The 16,564-nt window shown below is 59.7% G+C and overlaps 1 protein-coding gene across 4 annotated transcripts; it reads left to right on the forward strand.

Moving 5' to 3' along the window:
* Window positions 1-1,873: 1,873 nt before the first annotated feature.
* On the forward strand, window positions 1,874-12,845 carry SP7 (Sp7 transcription factor). 4 transcript variants are annotated; one of them, XM_004601524.2, is made up of 3 exons: window positions 1,874-2,018; window positions 2,499-2,520; window positions 9,822-12,845. In XM_004601524.2, the coding sequence occupies exons 2-3, from the start codon at window positions 2,500-2,502 to the stop codon at window positions 11,094-11,096; spliced, it is 1,296 nt and encodes a 431-aa protein (XP_004601581.1). In that variant the 5' UTR covers window positions 1,874-2,018; window position 2,499; the 3' UTR covers window positions 11,097-12,845. The 4 variants fall into 4 exon arrangements, with proteins under 4 accessions (XP_004601581.1, XP_054985626.1, XP_054985624.1 ...); XM_055129651.1 differs by lacking the exon at window positions 2,499-2,520; XM_055129649.1 differs by lacking the exons at window positions 1,874-2,018; window positions 2,499-2,520 and adding an exon at window positions 3,008-3,710.
* Window positions 12,846-16,564: the final 3,719 nt, after the last annotated feature.

Genomic DNA, 16,564 nt, shown 5'->3' on the forward strand with positions numbered 1-16,564 from the left:
TCAGGTCGGGAAGTTCTGCTGAGCGCTCGCAGAGGGCAGAGATGGCTCGGGAGGAGAGTGACCTTCTAGAGCACTGGACTAGGTGTGTGCCCACCACGGACCTCGGGCTGGTGGCTGGCAGGATGGATGGTGGCTAGGGCAGAGCCTACTGCATTTATTTATTTTGATTTACTAATGATTTCTATTCCCAAGGCTAGACTCCTCACGGACGAGCTGATGACCTTCTGTTCACTTCTGTGTATCTTAAGCACTGTCGCACTGTCGTCCCTGTTGTTCATCCATCCAGTAACATCTCCATTGTGAGACTTGTTGTTACTGTTTTTGGCATATCGAATACGCCACGGGGAGCTTGCCAGGCTCTGCCGTGCGGGCAAGATACTCTCCATAGTTTGCCGGGCTCTCCGAGAGGGGCGGGCGGAGGAATCGAACCTGGGTTGGTGGTGTGCAAGGCAAAAGCCCTACCCGCTGTGCTATTGTCTCTAAATCAGAAGATCCAGGTTCTTGCCCACAGAGTGTGTTGGTGTTATATCCTAGAAATGAAACTGAGGCTTGAGAGGAAAACTGGGAAACCCCAAACCTCTCTGCCTTCTTTCAGGCCGTGCTCTGAACCTCCCTCAATGGCCCCCAGAGTTTGCAGTGGAAAGTCCTCCGCCCCCAGCAAGCCCTCCCTCAGTCTTGTCTCTCACAACACACAGCACACACGTCCACACCACACACACACTTACACACATAGACAACACCACATCCATACACACACAAACATACCATTCACACACCACACAGTCACAGCCACACAACACACACACCTCATATACACCCAGACAACACCACATCCACACAAACACACAAACATACTATACACTCACCATACAGTCACATTCACGCGACACACACCTCATACACACAGAGCCAACACCACATCCACACCACACATACGCATCACACACACAGTCACATCCACACGATACACACTCCGACAACACATCCACACTACACACATACTCACGACATACGCATCACACACACACCACACAGTCGCATCCACACCACATCACATCATACACACATAAAGTCAACATCACACACAGACACACAAACATACCATACACAATACGCAGTCATATCCACACCACACGTACTTTATACATACAAAGACAACACCACACACAAGCACTGACACACACACATAACCACACATACCCCACAGTCACATCCATACCACACACACTGTCACACATCACACACGTACATCACACACACACACCACACAGTCAATACACACCACACAATCACATACACACACCAATACATATCACATTCATGGACACACCATGCACACAAACCACATCATCACACACACACCCACATATTCACATCACACCATAAGGTACACAACACACACTACATGCATTTCATACACGTCACATACATACACTCATCACATACATACATACACTCATCACATACATACATACACTCATCACATACACCACACACACACACACACACACACACACACACACACTCTACCACACACATCGCCCTCCGCACCCACGTACGACACACCCCGCCCCAAGCCACAGGCACACTGCTTGTGCCCAGCTCCCCTGGTGTCCTGTGGGGTCAGTGGCGGGAGGCTGCCCCGCAGAGGTCAGCTCGCGTGTGTGCCCGGTGTGCGTTCTCCCGCCACGTGCATGCGTGTTCACTCCGACACTGGCGGTGGCCCTGTGCTGTCCGTGAGTGTGTGTGTCAGTGTGTTCCAGTCTCTCTGTGTGAGTGTCGTCCCCGTCCCCCCTCCCCCCCTGGATCTCTAATTAGTGGTTTGGGGTTTGTTCCTTTTCCCTCCTGTTCCTTCCCTCAGCGGCGGCGGCGGCAGCCACTGCGCCCGGGCGCTGGAGTCTCAGTAGGACCTTGGGACCCCAGCCGGAGCCGGAGCAGCGCGAGCCCCTCGGGGACCCTCGGGACCCCCAGCCGTCGGGAGAGCAGCCGCGAGCCAGGACACTGCGCTCGGGTCCCAGGTACATGACAGGGCAGCTCTGTGTGTCGGCCACACATGCCCGGGGGTGCGGGGGGGGGGGGGCGGGCCACCTGGGCCACAAGCCCCAGCCTCCCTGCCAGCACCCCCCAAGGAAGCCCTGACAACTTGCCCTGCTCCCACCCCTCCTCCTGTCCCACCCCTTCCCCGGGAGCCCGTTTCTCCTCTCCCGCCCAGATCCCTTCTTTGGGGAGCTCGGCAAATGGAGCAGGAAATTTGGACCCTCTGCCTCCCTCTCTCGCCCTGCTCATTGGATCCGGAGCCTTCTCCGCTGGGAAAGCTGTAATTAGAGGGTGGATCCCTACAGACAGAGAGCAGCCCCCCACCCCCCACCCCCCAGTCCCTGCTAACTTTAGATCTCTTCTCTCCCATTCTCCCATTCTCCCTCCCTCTCCCTCTCCCTCTCCCTCCGGCTCGGCTCTCTCCATCTGCCTGGCTCCCTGGGACCCGTCCCCGGCCTCAGGATGGCGTCCTCGCTGCTTGAGGTAACGGCCCCTCCTCCCTTCCAGAGCGCTGTCCCTTCCCGCCTCCTGCTCGCACAGACACTTGCTGTGCTGCCTGTCACTTCCAGGGCTACCTCTGAGGAGGAGAGGAGAGGGACCAGAGGAGGGAGGAGCGCAGGGCAGGGGTGAGGGCAGAGGAGTCCAGCCAGGGGTCAAGGAGGATGAGGAGAGAACCAGGGCAGGGGAAGGCAGGAACCCCCCTGAGGTCAGCCTAGCACCAACCCTGAGGAGTGGGACAGGGATGGAGGGAGGAGGGGCGTGGGGAGTCAGGGAGAAAGAAGGGGAGAGAGGAGGGGGGCGAGCACCGAGGGGTGGGCAGAGGGTGGCATTTGGACACGGCTCCCTGGGGGGTCCCTCTCTGGGAACTCTGAACCCGGGCAGCCTCTGTCCAGTCTGGTTTGGGTGGGAGCAAGGGGCTGGGCCTCCGGGCTGGGGTCTGAGGAGGGGGTGGGCAGTGAGAGAAGGGCCCCCCGGGAGTCCAGAGCGTGTGGGGGGGCTGACCAGAGAGGCTGGGTCCAGGCCTGCGAGGGAACCCAGGAGGAGGGCCAGGGTCTGAGGCCGCCTGCCCGGCTCACAAATATTTAACTTTCAGCCAAAGACAAACTCGGCTCTATTTTGGGAGTGAGCGGCTCCGGGGCGGACTGGGGCTGCTTCCCCTGCAGGCTGGGACCCCGGCGTCCCCCGGCCTCTGGTCTTGGGGACCAGGGGGACCTCGGGTCTGCGGGGGGTCTGGGTTGGGTTCTGGGGAAAAGGCTAAGTCTCCCGAGGCTCCTGGAGGATTCTGCGGAGCTGGGAAGGTGCGTGAGCGTGCGAGAGCGGGAGCCGTGTAGAACCCTGCTTGGGTGGCCGGTCGCTCGCCCGTCCCTGGCCACTGCTCCTACCCTGCTCTCTAGATGCCTCACTGGAACCCAGGCCCAGGACTCGCTCCCGACAGGCCATCCCCCTTCAGTAGCCCTGAGCTCCAGGCCAGGTGCCCCCAGGAGTCCCAGAGTCCTGTGAGTGCCTGAGCGCACGTCTCGGGGCCGCACAGGAAGTGACACGGCGCTGGCCCTGCACGGGAGGCGTGTGCGTTGGCGCGCTCAGTGGCCTGGGCCTCAGTGCTCGGCCTGGGGCCGGGCAGGCCAGCGGAGGCCCGAGGGTGTGCAGGAGCTCAGGAGTATCTGTGAGTGCAGGTGAGGAGAGGTGGGTGTGGATCTGTGGCCCCTCTGAGGCGAGGCGTGAAGACAGTGGGGCTGGTGCCACGCCTTTGTCTCTGCTGGATGCAGGGGGGGGGGTGTCACCAAGTACAGTATCGACAGTGTCGTGCCAAGCCCGGCTGCCGTAAGGCCAAGTTCTCCCCGGAGCCCGAGCTATTGTCGAGACACCCGTGATGGGTCTCCAGGAAGCCGGAGGGATAAGGTGCATGAAGGTCCCGGGCTCATTCCAGGCACGGGCCGTGGCAGTGGGCGTGGGCATCAGGCCAGAGTTGCCAGCGTGGCACTGGTGCCTGGGGGTGGGGCTGACCCCACGCCTGCTGGACAGCCCTGGGCGAGCGGGGTCTCGGCCTTCGCGGCCCCACAGCCCCCGTGCCCTGGAGATGCCCGACACAGAGGCACCCCAGGGCCTCCAACCTCTTCACCTCCTGTGGGGGCACCAGCCCCATTTTCCTTGCTCCCCCACCCGCGGCTGTGACCAGAATACCCTCTGCCTGGCAGTTTCGTGGTGGGAAGTACTTGGAGGTCCTCGGGAGGGGGGCAGCAGCGACTGCACTCGGGGAGCTTCATTTGGGCTGAGACGAGGGGACGATGGGGCAATACAGGGCCGTGTGCAAAGGGAGAAAGATTGGCCGATGGAACAAGTAAACGCGGGGAGGAGACGGAAAGCTTGAGAACTGGACACTGGGATGCCAGGTGCCCAGAGCCTGGCGCCCATCAGCGAGATGTGGGGGTGAGCATTGATTTCTGAGATGCTCCAGGCACCCAGACTCCCTGCCCTGAAGAGAATGTGGGTGGGCACTGAGGAAGCCCTCGGTTCCTGCTTTGTCGAGACTCCCTCAGTACAGTGTGTGCGTGTGTGTGTGTGTGTGTGTGTGCATACACATGTGTGCTCATGTGTGCATGTGTGCACACACGTGTGTGCGTGTGCATATGTATGCAGTGTGCGCGCGCCTGTGTGTGCATGTGCCTGTGTTATTGACGACTAAACCCAGAAACTCACACATTGGAGGCATGTGTGCTCCCTCAGCTACATCCCTGACACCACCCCATCCCCGCCCGCCCTCACCCGGGGGGAGTGAATCTAGGGGCTCACACACAAGCCCTCTATGGCTTCTCTGTAGCCCTCCGTGTGTTTTGCTTTCTTTGAGGGATGTGGGGTGGTGGAGGGAGGAAGGAAAACAACCCAGGTGAGACAGCAGACCATGGAAAGCTGATCCATGCGACTACTGTGGGACGCATACTTATTTTTTAATCTTGAATTTTCATTTTGGGGGTTTTATTTATTTATTTTCGTTTGGGGGCCACCTCCCAGTGGCACTCTGGGCTTATTCCTGGCTCTGTGCTCAGGGATCACTCCTATAGTGCTCAGGGAGCCTGATGGGGGTCAGGGATAGAACTCAGCATTGCTCGGGGCTTACCCCTGGCCCTGCACTTGGGAATCCCCTTTGGCAGTGTCTGGGAGACCATATGGGATGCCAGAGATCGAACCCAGGTTAAAAGAATGCAAGGCGAGTGCCCTCCTTGCTGTACTAATGCTCTGGCCCTTTATTTATTTTTATATATTTGGGCTTGGGGTCACACCCGGCAGCTCTCGGGGCTTACTCCTGGTTCCGTGCTCAGGGTCACTTCTGGTGGTCTCGGGATGCCAGGGATCGAACCCAGGTTGTCCATGAGCAACACAAGTACCCGACCTGTTCCAGCCTCTATGTATTATTTGAACTTTCATTTAATTTGTTTTTGTTTTTGGGCCACACCTGGGGATGCTCAGGGGTTACTCCTAGCTCTGTGCTCAGGAATTACTCCTGGGGTGCTCAGGGGACTCTATGGGAAACTGGGGATTGAATCTGGGTCGACCAGGTGTAAGGCAAACGCCCTCCCTGCTGTGTTATTGCTGCAGTCCCCATTTACTTTTTTTGTTTTTCCAATTGGGAGTCACACTGCGTGGTGCTCAGGGCTACCCCTGGCTCAGGGGTTGCTCCCTGGCAGTGCTCAGGGACCATGGGATTCCGGACCTTTGAATCCAGCTGCCACCAGGGTGCAAAGCCAGGCCCCGAGGCATGCACGTAAGCACTGACTGGGCAGTTGTAGTGCAGTCCTGGGTTCTCTCCCTGGTCACTCACCAGGTCACTCTCTCCTGAGAGCCGGCACAAGGGGCAAGAGAAGGAAACTGAGGTTGTGGCGAAACCCAGCCAGGTGCCGGACAGCCCCGGGGCAATGGGAGACCCCAGCCCTGTCCCTGGGCCCAGGGCTGGGGTCTCCCATTGCCCCGGGGCTGTCTGCTGTCTTCCCCCCCCACTCCCTCCCCACAGCTGGGTGGGGTCCCTGGGTTTGGCTGAGGCCCCTGTGGCCACAGTGTGAGGGCCGGGCGGGGGGGACCGCGTCGGCGTTTTTAAAAATAAACCGACCGCAGGGAAACCAACGGAGCCGAGCCGGCCTGGCTGGGCAGAGGGGGAGGGGCGGCCGGGGGAGAGGGGGGAGGAATGGCCTGGTCTGGGGGGTTTCTCTTAGGTAGGAAGGGTGCCTTCCTCCTCCTCCTCCCTCTTTCCTTCCACCCCTGCCTGTTTTCCTCGCCCCTTCTCTTTCCATCACCTCTTTCTGTCCTGTCTGCCTCTCTCCCTGCTTTGTGTCTTGACCTTCCTGCTCTATTGGGTTCTGGCCCCTTTCTGCTCTTTAGGCCAGTTTTACCGCCTGTTACCCTCCTTGGTGGGGGGGGCTTTCTTTTTCTTTTTCTTTTCTTATTGGGGGTAGGGTGGGGTGTTCACACCCGGAGATGCTCAGGGTTACTCCTGGCTCTGTGCTCAGGAATCACTCCTGGTGGTGCTTATGCCTGGGATTGAAGGATCGAACCCCGGTCAGACGCAAACAAGCAAAGGCCCTACACATTGTACTATAGCTCCAGCCTCTCCTCGCGGGGCATTTTATGGAGCTCTCTCCTTCGCATGGACTCCTGTGCTCCCCAGGAGCCCGCCTGCCTCCTCGGACCCCTTGCTCCTATCTCTCTGCTCAGCAGAGCTGCCTCCCTGCAAAACACACACACACACACAAACACACACACACACACAAACACACACACACCCGCGCGCACACACACACACACCCGCACACACACACACACCCGCTAGCTGCCATGCATTACCCCACCATCTGCTGGCCAGGGCGCAGGTATTTCTACCATGGTCAGATATGAGAATTTCGGAGTTTATGAGGTCAAGGGACCTCAGGGAGACTTAATTGGGCAGGAAGTGTGATGGGTGTCACACACATGCGCATTCTAGCAGCTCCCACAGGCCTGGGACCCCTGGGCTCCGGTTCTTTTTCAGCTTCACCTGGAGTGCGCCACATAGACTGGCTTTTGAGGGCACCTTTTCCGTGGGATTCTCAGCGATGGACACGTGTGTGTGCCAGGCAGAGGTTCTAGAGGGCATCTTCTCCTGGGGGCCCTGACACTGCTGGGTCGTGAGGCATTTTGCTTTCCAAGCCCCACACGTCCCCGGTCTACACCTTCCTTCACTCACTGTGTGCAGGAAGGCGAAGAGAGAACAGCCAGCAGCTGCCTGTCAGGCACCGAGAGAAGTGAGCGGCTCAATGAAGCCACCCTGATCCCTTTCCCGGGGGAGCCAGGAGGATGTCCCGTCTCCCCGCGGGGTACCAGCTAGCTCCGTAAAGCAGGAGGTGCCCCTGTCCACTTGGACAGAATTCTGGTCTATGCTGCCACTGCGGCTGGCTGCCGCCCTGTTCCCTTTCACGTCCCTGTGTCTCCGCCACCACTTCCTCTGGCTCCTCAGAACAGAGTCCTTGAAGACATCTCTTCATTTATTTATTTATTTATTTATTTGTGGGGGGAGGCGCCCGCAGCCAGCTGTGCATGTTCCTGGCTCTGCACTCCACGGTCACTCCTGGAGGGTAACTGAGGACCATATGGGGTCACGGGGACTGAGCCCAGGTTGGCAGCGCACAAGGCAACTGCTTTGTCCTCTGCATTCTCTCTCCAGCCCACTGCAAGACATTTTTGTTTTGTTTATTTGATTTTGGGCCGCCCCTGGCTGTCTTCAGGGCTTCCTCCTGGCTCTGTGCTCAGGAATCACTCCTGGTGGGTTTGGGTGGCATCGGGGTGACTGGGGATCGAACCTGAGTCTGCCGCGTGCAAGGCAAGTGCCCTGCAAAGATTCTTTTTTTTTTTTTGCTTTTTGGGTCACACCTGGCGATGCACAGGGGTTACTCCTGGCTCTGCACTCAGGAATTACCCCTGGCCCTGCTCAGAGGACCATATGGGATGCTGGGATTTGAACCCGGGTCGGCCGCGTGCAAGGCAAACGCCCTACCCGCTGTGCTATCTCTCCAGCCCCGCTGCAAAGATTCTTTACCAGGGACATGAGAACGCCTCGGGGAGACCAGGCCACAGCCCGTAGGGGGCTGAGAAGACTCAGGCCACGTCTGGGATAAAGCTGAGAAATCTGGGCTGGAGCAGCAGGACAGCGCTGACCCGGGTCCAATCTCCAACGTCCCATATGGTCCCCCGAGCATGGCCAGGAGTAATTCCTGAGTGCACAGCCAGGAGTAAGCCCTGTGCATTGCCGGGTGTGATTCAAAAAGCCTTCCCCCAACAACAACAACAACAAAAAAGCTGAGCAATCTGGAGCCAGAGAGGTAGTCCAGGAGTTAAGGCACTAGCTTTGCACACAGCGGGCCTGGGTTCGATCCCCAGCACCACACAGAATCCTCCAGAGCATTCCTAGGTGTGTGAGCACAGAGCCAGGAGTAAGCCGGGTATGGCCTCCAAACCCAAACACCAAAACAAACCCAAATGCAATAATGATAAATACGTACCTGGGAACTGGGGCACGGCCCCCGGCTGCCCTGTGGGGATCGTGTTCCTGTCCAGGAGCCTGACCTCCATCCGTTCCAAACCCGTTTTCAAGGTCAGATCCTTCCTTCACTCTCACCTCACCAGGTGCTGCTCTCCTCACTCTTCTCTATGCTTTATTATTTTTTTTTTTGGGGGGGGGGGAACTGTGTCACACCTGGTGGTGCTCCAGGGGCTCCTATCAGCTCTGACCTTGGGGCCTGCTTCTGGTGGGCTCAGGATCCCCTGTGATGTGAAGGCTCAAAACGGGGCCTTTGCATATAAAATGTGCTTCTGCCATGACACTGAGCTTTCTCTCTGGGCCTCTTCTCCCTGCCCTTTAGGAAGCATCTCCTGCTCTTTCAGGCCCTCTCACCACCACCCCCAGCAACTCCACCTATTTCCTGCCTTCTGCTTTGGGTTGCAGTCTCTTTTGTTCTGTTTTGGGGCCACACCCGGTGGTGCCCAGGGCTTACTCCTGGTTCTGAGTTCAGGAATCACTTGTGACAGTGCTCAGGGACTATAGGGGACGCAGGGGATCAAACCTGAGTTGGGGGGCTGGAGCGATAGCACAGCAGGTAGGGCGTTTGCCTTGCACGCAGCCAACCCAGGTTCAATCCCCAGCATCCCATATGGTTCCCCGAGCACCGCCAGGGATGATTCCTGAGTGTAGAGCCAGGAGTAACCCCTGTGCATTGCTGGGTGTGACCCACAAAAGAAAACAAACAAATAAACAAGCAAAAAACCTGGGTTGGCCACAAACAAGGCAAATGCTCCACCCACAGTGCTCTCCCTCGGGCCCCTTGGATGCTGTCTCAGGCTGCTCTCCTTCCTCACCACAGCTCCATCTGGGCACTGCCTGAGTCTCAGTGCTCACTGGCTCTTCCCTCGGTTTTCATTTCGGTTTTGTTTGGGGGTGAGGGGCCATACCTGGGTGTGTCTGGAAGCTCAGGAGTTGCTCTCGGGGGTGCTCACGGGACCACCGCGGTGCCGGGGATGCAACCAGGAGCACTCACATGCAAAGCCTCTGCTCTAGCCCTTTTTATTTGTCTTGGGGCCACACCCGGCTGTGCTCGGGGCACCACCTGGCTTGGCCACATGCAGCTCGAGCGCCTTGCTGCTGTTCTCCGTTCTCCTTCCTCTTCCTCTTCCTTATCCCCCTGGGCCGTGATTGATCCCAGGCCCTCGGGTGGGAGCCTGCACTCTGCCTTCTCCCTGCTAAGCGGGTGTCCCTCTCTCCGCAGGAGGAAGCCCACTATGGCTCCAGCCCCCTGGCCATGCTGACTGCAGCATGCAGCAAGTTCGGTGGCTCCAGCCCTCTGCGGGACTCAACCACACTCAGCAAAACAGGCGCCAAGAAGGCATACGCCGTGGGCAGTGACCTCTCGGCCCCCAAAACCATGGGCGATGCCTACCCAGCCCCCTTTGCGAGCACCAACGGGCTGCTCTCGCCCGCGGGCAGTCCCCCGGCTCCCGCCTCCGGCTATGCCAACGACTACCCTCCCTTCTCCCACTCCTTCCCCGGGCCCACGGGCGCCCAGGACCCAGGGTTGCTAGTGCCGAAAGGGCACAGTTCTTCCGACTGCCTGCCCAGTGTCTACACTTCTCTGGACATGGCACACCCCTACGGCTCCTGGTACAAGGCGGGCATCCACGCAGGGATCTCGCCGGGCCCGGGCAACGCTCCCACCCCTTGGTGGGATATGCATCCTGGGGGCAACTGGCTCGGGGGTGGGCAGGGCCAGGGCGATGGGCTGCAAGGAACGCTGCCCGCAGGCCCTGCCCAGCCGCCACTCAACACCCAGCTGCCCACCTACCCCTCCGACTTCCCCCCGCTGAACCCAGCCCCCTACCCGGCTCCTCACCTCCTGCAGCCTGGCCCCCAGCACGTGCTGCCCCAAGAGGTCTACAAGCCCAAGGCCATGGGCAATAGCGGGCAGCTGGAGGCGGGGGGAGGCGCCAAGCCCTCCCGGGGCACGGGCAGCGGGAGCAGCGGGGGCTACGGGGGCAGCGGGGCCGGGCGCTCCTCCTGCGACTGCCCCAACTGCCAGGAGCTAGAGCGGCTGGGGGCGGCGGCCGCGGGGCTGCGCAAGAAACCCATCCACAGCTGCCACATCCCCGGCTGCGGCAAGGTGTATGGCAAGGCCTCACACCTGAAGGCCCACCTGCGGTGGCACACGGGCGAGAGGCCCTTCGTCTGCAACTGGCTCTTCTGCGGCAAGAGGTTCACCCGCTCGGACGAGCTGGAGCGCCACGTGCGCACCCACACCCGCGAGAAGAAGTTCACCTGCCTGCTCTGCTCCAAGCGCTTCACCCGGAGCGACCACCTGAGCAAACACCAGCGCACCCACGGCGAGCCGGGCCCCGGCCCGCCTGCCAGCGGCCCCAAGGAGCTGGGCGAGGGCCGCAGCGCGGGGGAAGAGGAGGCTGGGCAGACGCCCCGAGCCGCCGCCTCGCCGGCTCCCCCTGAGAAAGCCCCGGGCGGCAGCCCGGAGCAGAGCAACCTGCTGGAGATCTGAGCTCTCTGCCCGGGGCGTCCGTGCCCATCTTCCGGGAGGGGGGCCCCCTGGACCACTGCTTGCCCCAAGCATGCTGCCCCTCGGGGGCTCTCTCAGCTCTCCCCTGGCCAGCGGGGTCCTGGGTGCTCCCTGCATGCCTCCTCTGCTCCCCTCCGCCCCCTGCCTTGAACCCATGCAGCAAAAAAGTGCTCATCTCAGGCCCTCACCCTGCACCCCACTTCCTTTTGCCTATGGTGGAAGCACTTCCCGTTCCGTTCCTTTGCTCACAACTCTCTCTTCTGTGTCTCGGCGGCGCCAACTTCCCTTCGACCTGGCTCCCCGCACTTTCTCCCTCCTTGACATGCGTCCTTTCCGTTTCCCACGCTCCCTGCCGCCTTCTCCCTTACTCAGCTGCCAGGCTCCTGTCTTCCCCTTTCCGACATCTTCCCCACTGCTGTCCATGCCCTTCAGTGTTCTTCCTTTTCACAAACACAAGATGATGATGATGATGATGATGATGATGATAATTTATTGCCCCCTGGTGGCCTCTTCATTAGGGACCACAGTTAGGGAGCTTGGGGATTAGTGACCTGGCAGGGAGCAGGGTGCCAAGAGGGGGGCAGACCAGTGGGGGATCTGAGCCCGGGTCAGGGAGGCTGCCCCCAGGCCTATCTATTTAACCCCTATATTCCAAGAGAAATGAATAGTAATAATAATAATAATTCTATTTATCTAAGTTATGATGCGAGGTCAGATGAAGAGAACTGGTGAGGGAAGGAGATCCATTTCTTTTATTTTCTTTTTTTGTTTTGGGCCCCACCCCCCGCGGTGCTTGGGGAACCATGTAGACCTGGGGATGGGAACTGGGGCTCCCGCAGCCCAGGGCCTGTGCTCGGGCCCTGTGAGCTGTCTCCGGGGCCCCGAGATCCATCTCTGCTAAGGAAAATTTAGCCAAATTCAGCTGTGTGTGTAGAAAAAGTGTTAGTGGAGATCTTGTTCATAGAATTTCTGTCATCAGGATAGGACTGAGTGGGGTTTTTCTTTTCACAGAAACGCTGCCAGTAGGGTCGGTGATTTGAGTACATGGGGTAACTCACACAGGGGGGTCCCTGGCATTTTCAGCCTTGGCCAGAAGCTGTGAATCTGAGTACTCTGGAGTGAGAACTGGGATATTCCCCCAGCTCCCCGAAAACCCCAGGGCAGGTTCTCCCACTGGCCCTCTCCTGACTCGGTGACCCCATCGGGCTAATGCCTTGTTACCATGGTCACGGAGACTTTGCAGCTGCCGGTTCAGACCTGCTCCTTGGGGAGGCTCCCCCAAGCGGAAGAAGCCATCGGGTTGACGGTGGCCTTGGTGAAGGAGGGCTGGCGAAGGCTTCCTCGGGGGTCACATTCAAATACATCAAGTATTTACTGAGTCCCTGCTCTGGGCGAGGCACTAGGCTCCGCCTGGCTTCTAGAAGCCACAAGAAGGAAGACTTGATGGAGCTAGGAGGGCAGAGGCCCCCAAGCTGTGGGCTTGTGATGGGGGGCACCCCGAGTCTCCGACGCCTCCAGTGACTTTCAAAGCCGCTTCGTGCCTTCGATTGCCTTTCCTGTGACTCTGAATCCTCCTTTTCTCTCTCCTGCTCCCTCACAGCCCCAGGTGAAAGGGTTCACGCGCCGCGGGAGCTCGGGGAGAGGGTAATATTGTGGAAGGGAAAGGATCGTGCCCTCATGGAGTCTTTTTAAAAAGAAAAATTATTTAATAAATAAAAGTTTTGATTTTAAGTGTGGTCTCCTGGTGAAAATAGGAAAGGAACGGGGGGGAGGGGAAGTGGGCCACCCGGGGACCTCTGTCCGCGGGAAGGACTGCCTCTGGGTATCCCTAGGGTGCTAGGCGGGAGGTAGCAGCCGTCCAGGTTCTATTTGGCCTCACCCGGTGATGCTCAGGACTTGCTCCTGGCTCTGAGCCCCGGGGACCATCTGGGGTGCCGGGGATCGGGCCCGGGGCGGGGGGCACGTGCACGGCGGGGGCGCGGGTGGCCGAGGGTGCCCTCCGGGCGCCACGAGCCCACCGGGCCGGGTGGCGCGGGCCTGGCACCGCCCCCGCCCCTGCAGTCCCCGTGCCCGCCGCCGAGGCCGCGCGGGAACAAAAGCCACTCTGTGGCGCCCGTCCCGGGCCACAATAGGGCCTTGTGCGCCGCCCCCAGCCCGGGGCCGGGCCGGGGGGCACCCGGCCGCCCCCGCTGCCCGCTGCCCGGGCTCGGGTCTCTCGGGTTTCGCGCCCCCGCCCAGGTGCGACATCTGCGCGCGGCTTCAAAGGCGCTTTGAACCCGCGGGGGCCGGGGCCGGGCGAGCCCAGTCCCCCTCCCCCCCTCCGAGCGGACCCCCGGGCCGCCGCCCCGCGGCCCCTTTCATCCTCCCGAGACCCCGCCTGGGGTTTCGCCGGGCTCCGGGAGATAAAAACCGCCTCAAACAGCGGCGGCGCGCTGCCAGCACAAACAGCGCCGGGCGGCCCATGTGCGCCTGGTTACCGGCCCCGGCGCGGCGGCGCGCGCGGGCAGGGGGTGCGGGCGCGGCTCCAGGCCCCGAGACGGGGGCGGGGGGCGCCGCGGGGGCTTCCCGCCCAGCGCCCGGGCCAGACCGCCCGCCGAGCGCCCCGGGAGCGCCCCCGCCCGCACCCCCGGGCCGCGCGCCACCGCGACCCGGCCGCCGGGGTCGCCGCGCCCCCTGGCGGAGCGCGTGGGGAGCGCGCTGGCCCGGCGCCCGCCCGGCCGGCCGCGGGGCGCTTCCCGGGGGTCCCGGTGGACCGGAGGCGGGAATCTCGGCCGGCGGGCGGCTGGGCTCCCTGCTCTCCCAGCACTCTTCCCGCTTCCCCCCTCTGCTCCCTCTGCTCCGGGACGGGCTCCAGACTGCGGCTGCTCCATCCCCGTGCTCCGTCAGCTCTCCGGGACTTGCAAGGGAACTGAGCCAGCAGAGGCAGAAGGGGCCACGCGGGGGGCTGGAGAGAGAGGACAGCAGGCAGGGTGCTGACGACAGAGCCAGCGCCGATGCCCCAGATTCCAGATGGCCTCCGAGTCCCGCCAGGAGTGATCCCCGAGTGCAGAGCCAGGAGGGCGAGCGCGCCGAGCGCCACCAGGTGCGGCCAATAAAGGAAAGACCAACCAAAAGGATGGGGGGCGGGGTGCACTCAGGACGGTCCCAGGACTCTCACCGGAGCGGTTTGGAAATGCAGCTTCAGAGCTCTCCACCCCAGAACCTGCAGTTTAGCAGACACCTGAGGCGAGTCCGTTATTTAGGAACATTCCAGAAGGACTACAATTCAGACCACCCTCAGCTTTCTCTGGAAATGCTTTCCCCCCCCCCCCCTGGGTAAGAGGGAGGGCACACTGAGCAGTACTCAAGGTTTACTCTTATCTTTGTCCTTAGGGATTACTCCTGGTGGGGTGCAGGAAACCATATGGGGTGCTGGGATCAAACCCAGGAGGGCCACAGGCAAGGCAAACACCCTACCCACTGCACAACTGGGGAATAACTCTTTCGAGAGCTTTTCATGTAGAGGGCAGGGCCTGGAGAGATAGCACAGAGGTTAGGGAGCTTGCCTTGCATGTGGCTAACCCAGGTTCGATCCCTATGACCCCTCAAGTACTGCCAGGAGTAATTCCTGACTATTGCTGGGTGTGCATTCCCCCCTCAAAAAAAAAAAAAAAGTTGGGGCTGGAGAGATAGCACAGCGGGTAGGGCGTTTGCCTTGCACGCAGCCGACCCGGGTTCAAATCCCAGCATCCCATATGGTCCCCTGAGCACGGCCAGGGGTAATTCCTGAGTGCAAAGCCAGGAGTGACCCAAAAAGCAAAATAAATAAATAAATAAATAAAAGAAAAAGAAAAGAAAAAAGGGGCAGACACATGATTCAATAATGCTAAACTTGAATGGCCCTTCTTAAAACATAACTTGGGGGTCAGGGCAATAGCTCAAAGGGTTGGCATGAATAGGCCTGGGTCAAACCCTTCCTACAGGATCCTCCAAGCACTGTGTAGAAGACCCCCCAGAGAACTGAGCTGGATGCTAAGTGTGCCCTCAAAAAACTAAAACATGGGCCATAGTATGGTGGATAGTACTCTGCCGACCCAGGTCCGAGCTGGCATCCTATAAGGATTCCCTGAGCACTACCAGGAGTAATTTCTGAGTGTAGAAGCTGAGCATAGCAGGGTATGCCCCCCAAATAAAACCAAAACCGAAAACACAGGGCTGAACAGGGCTGAGGCACTTGCCTTGCACACAGCTGACCCCGGGTTAATTTCTGACACCACAGAGGGTCCTAGGAGCCTGCCAGGAGTGATTCCTGAGCAATGCTAGATGTGGCCCAACAAACAAAAACCAAAAACATATCAATCATTTGCATTGTATCTCCTCTTCTTCCTTTTGTTTTTGTGATGACCAGCAAGCCCCTAGGGCAGTTCATTGCTGAGGACCTAAAAAGAGGCCTCAGACCTGCAAAACCGTTCTGTTCTCAGAATTTGGGGGAGGGTCGTGGGGGGGGAGGGGAAGGCAGAGTATTACCCAGCGGTGCTCAGTAGTGAAATACTCCCTGAGAGACTTGGCCAATGAGTCCAGAGTGCTCAGTGCTGGGGTCACACCCAGCCCTCTGGGCAGAGAAGGCAAGAAATGCTTGGATAAAATTTGGGCCAGGAGCTGAAGTGATAGCACAGCAGGTAGGGCGTTTGCCTGGCAGGCAGCCGACCTGGGTTCGATTCCCAGCATCCCATAGGGTCCCCTGAGCACCGCTAGGAGCAATTCCTAAGGGCAGAGCCAGGAGTGACCCCTGTGCATCGCCGGGTGTGACCTAAAAATAAAAAAAAAAAACCAACTGGGGCCCAGAGGGGCTAGAGAGAGACAGTACAACTGGTAGCGCGTTTGATCCCCAGCATCCCATATTGTCCCCCCAGCATCCCATATTGTCCCCCCAGCACTGCCAGGAGCTATTTCCGAGTGCAGAGCCTGGAGTATACTCTGAGCATCACCAGGTGTGACCCAAAAACAAAACAACCCCAAACACTGGGATCAGGAGGGTCACGTCTACAACTCCTGGGCAATACCCCCGCCCCCAGCTCCTCCCTTTTATTTTTAACCGTTAATTATTATTATTTTTATTATTTTGGTTTTGGGGCCACACCCAGCTGTGCTCAGGGCTTATTTCTGGCTCGGACCGTATGAGTGTCTGGGGCTGGAAGCCTGGTGGCCTGTGCCTTTCCCCCTGTGCTGCCTCTCCAGCACCAGCCCCCGCGGCCCCCCGCCCCCAGCAGCCGCCCTGGGAATGCTGCGGCGTCCAGCCGTTGCCTTCCTGCAGGACCCGGGGCCCGGGGGTCTCCCTCGGCTCTCTTTCCCTCCTCCCGGACGCTTTCCAGCCGTGACAGTCTATATTTTCCGCGGGGCGATCCACAATCCTGGGAGGGTTTAATTAGGTACTTTCCTGAGCGTGGCTTATTATGGGTTTTCCGAGCGCA

This window comes from Sorex araneus, chromosome 2 (assembly GCF_027595985.1).
Source record: "Sorex araneus isolate mSorAra2 chromosome 2, mSorAra2.pri, whole genome shotgun sequence".
In the NCBI taxonomy this organism is placed as follows: Eukaryota; Metazoa; Chordata; class Mammalia; order Eulipotyphla; family Soricidae; genus Sorex; species Sorex araneus.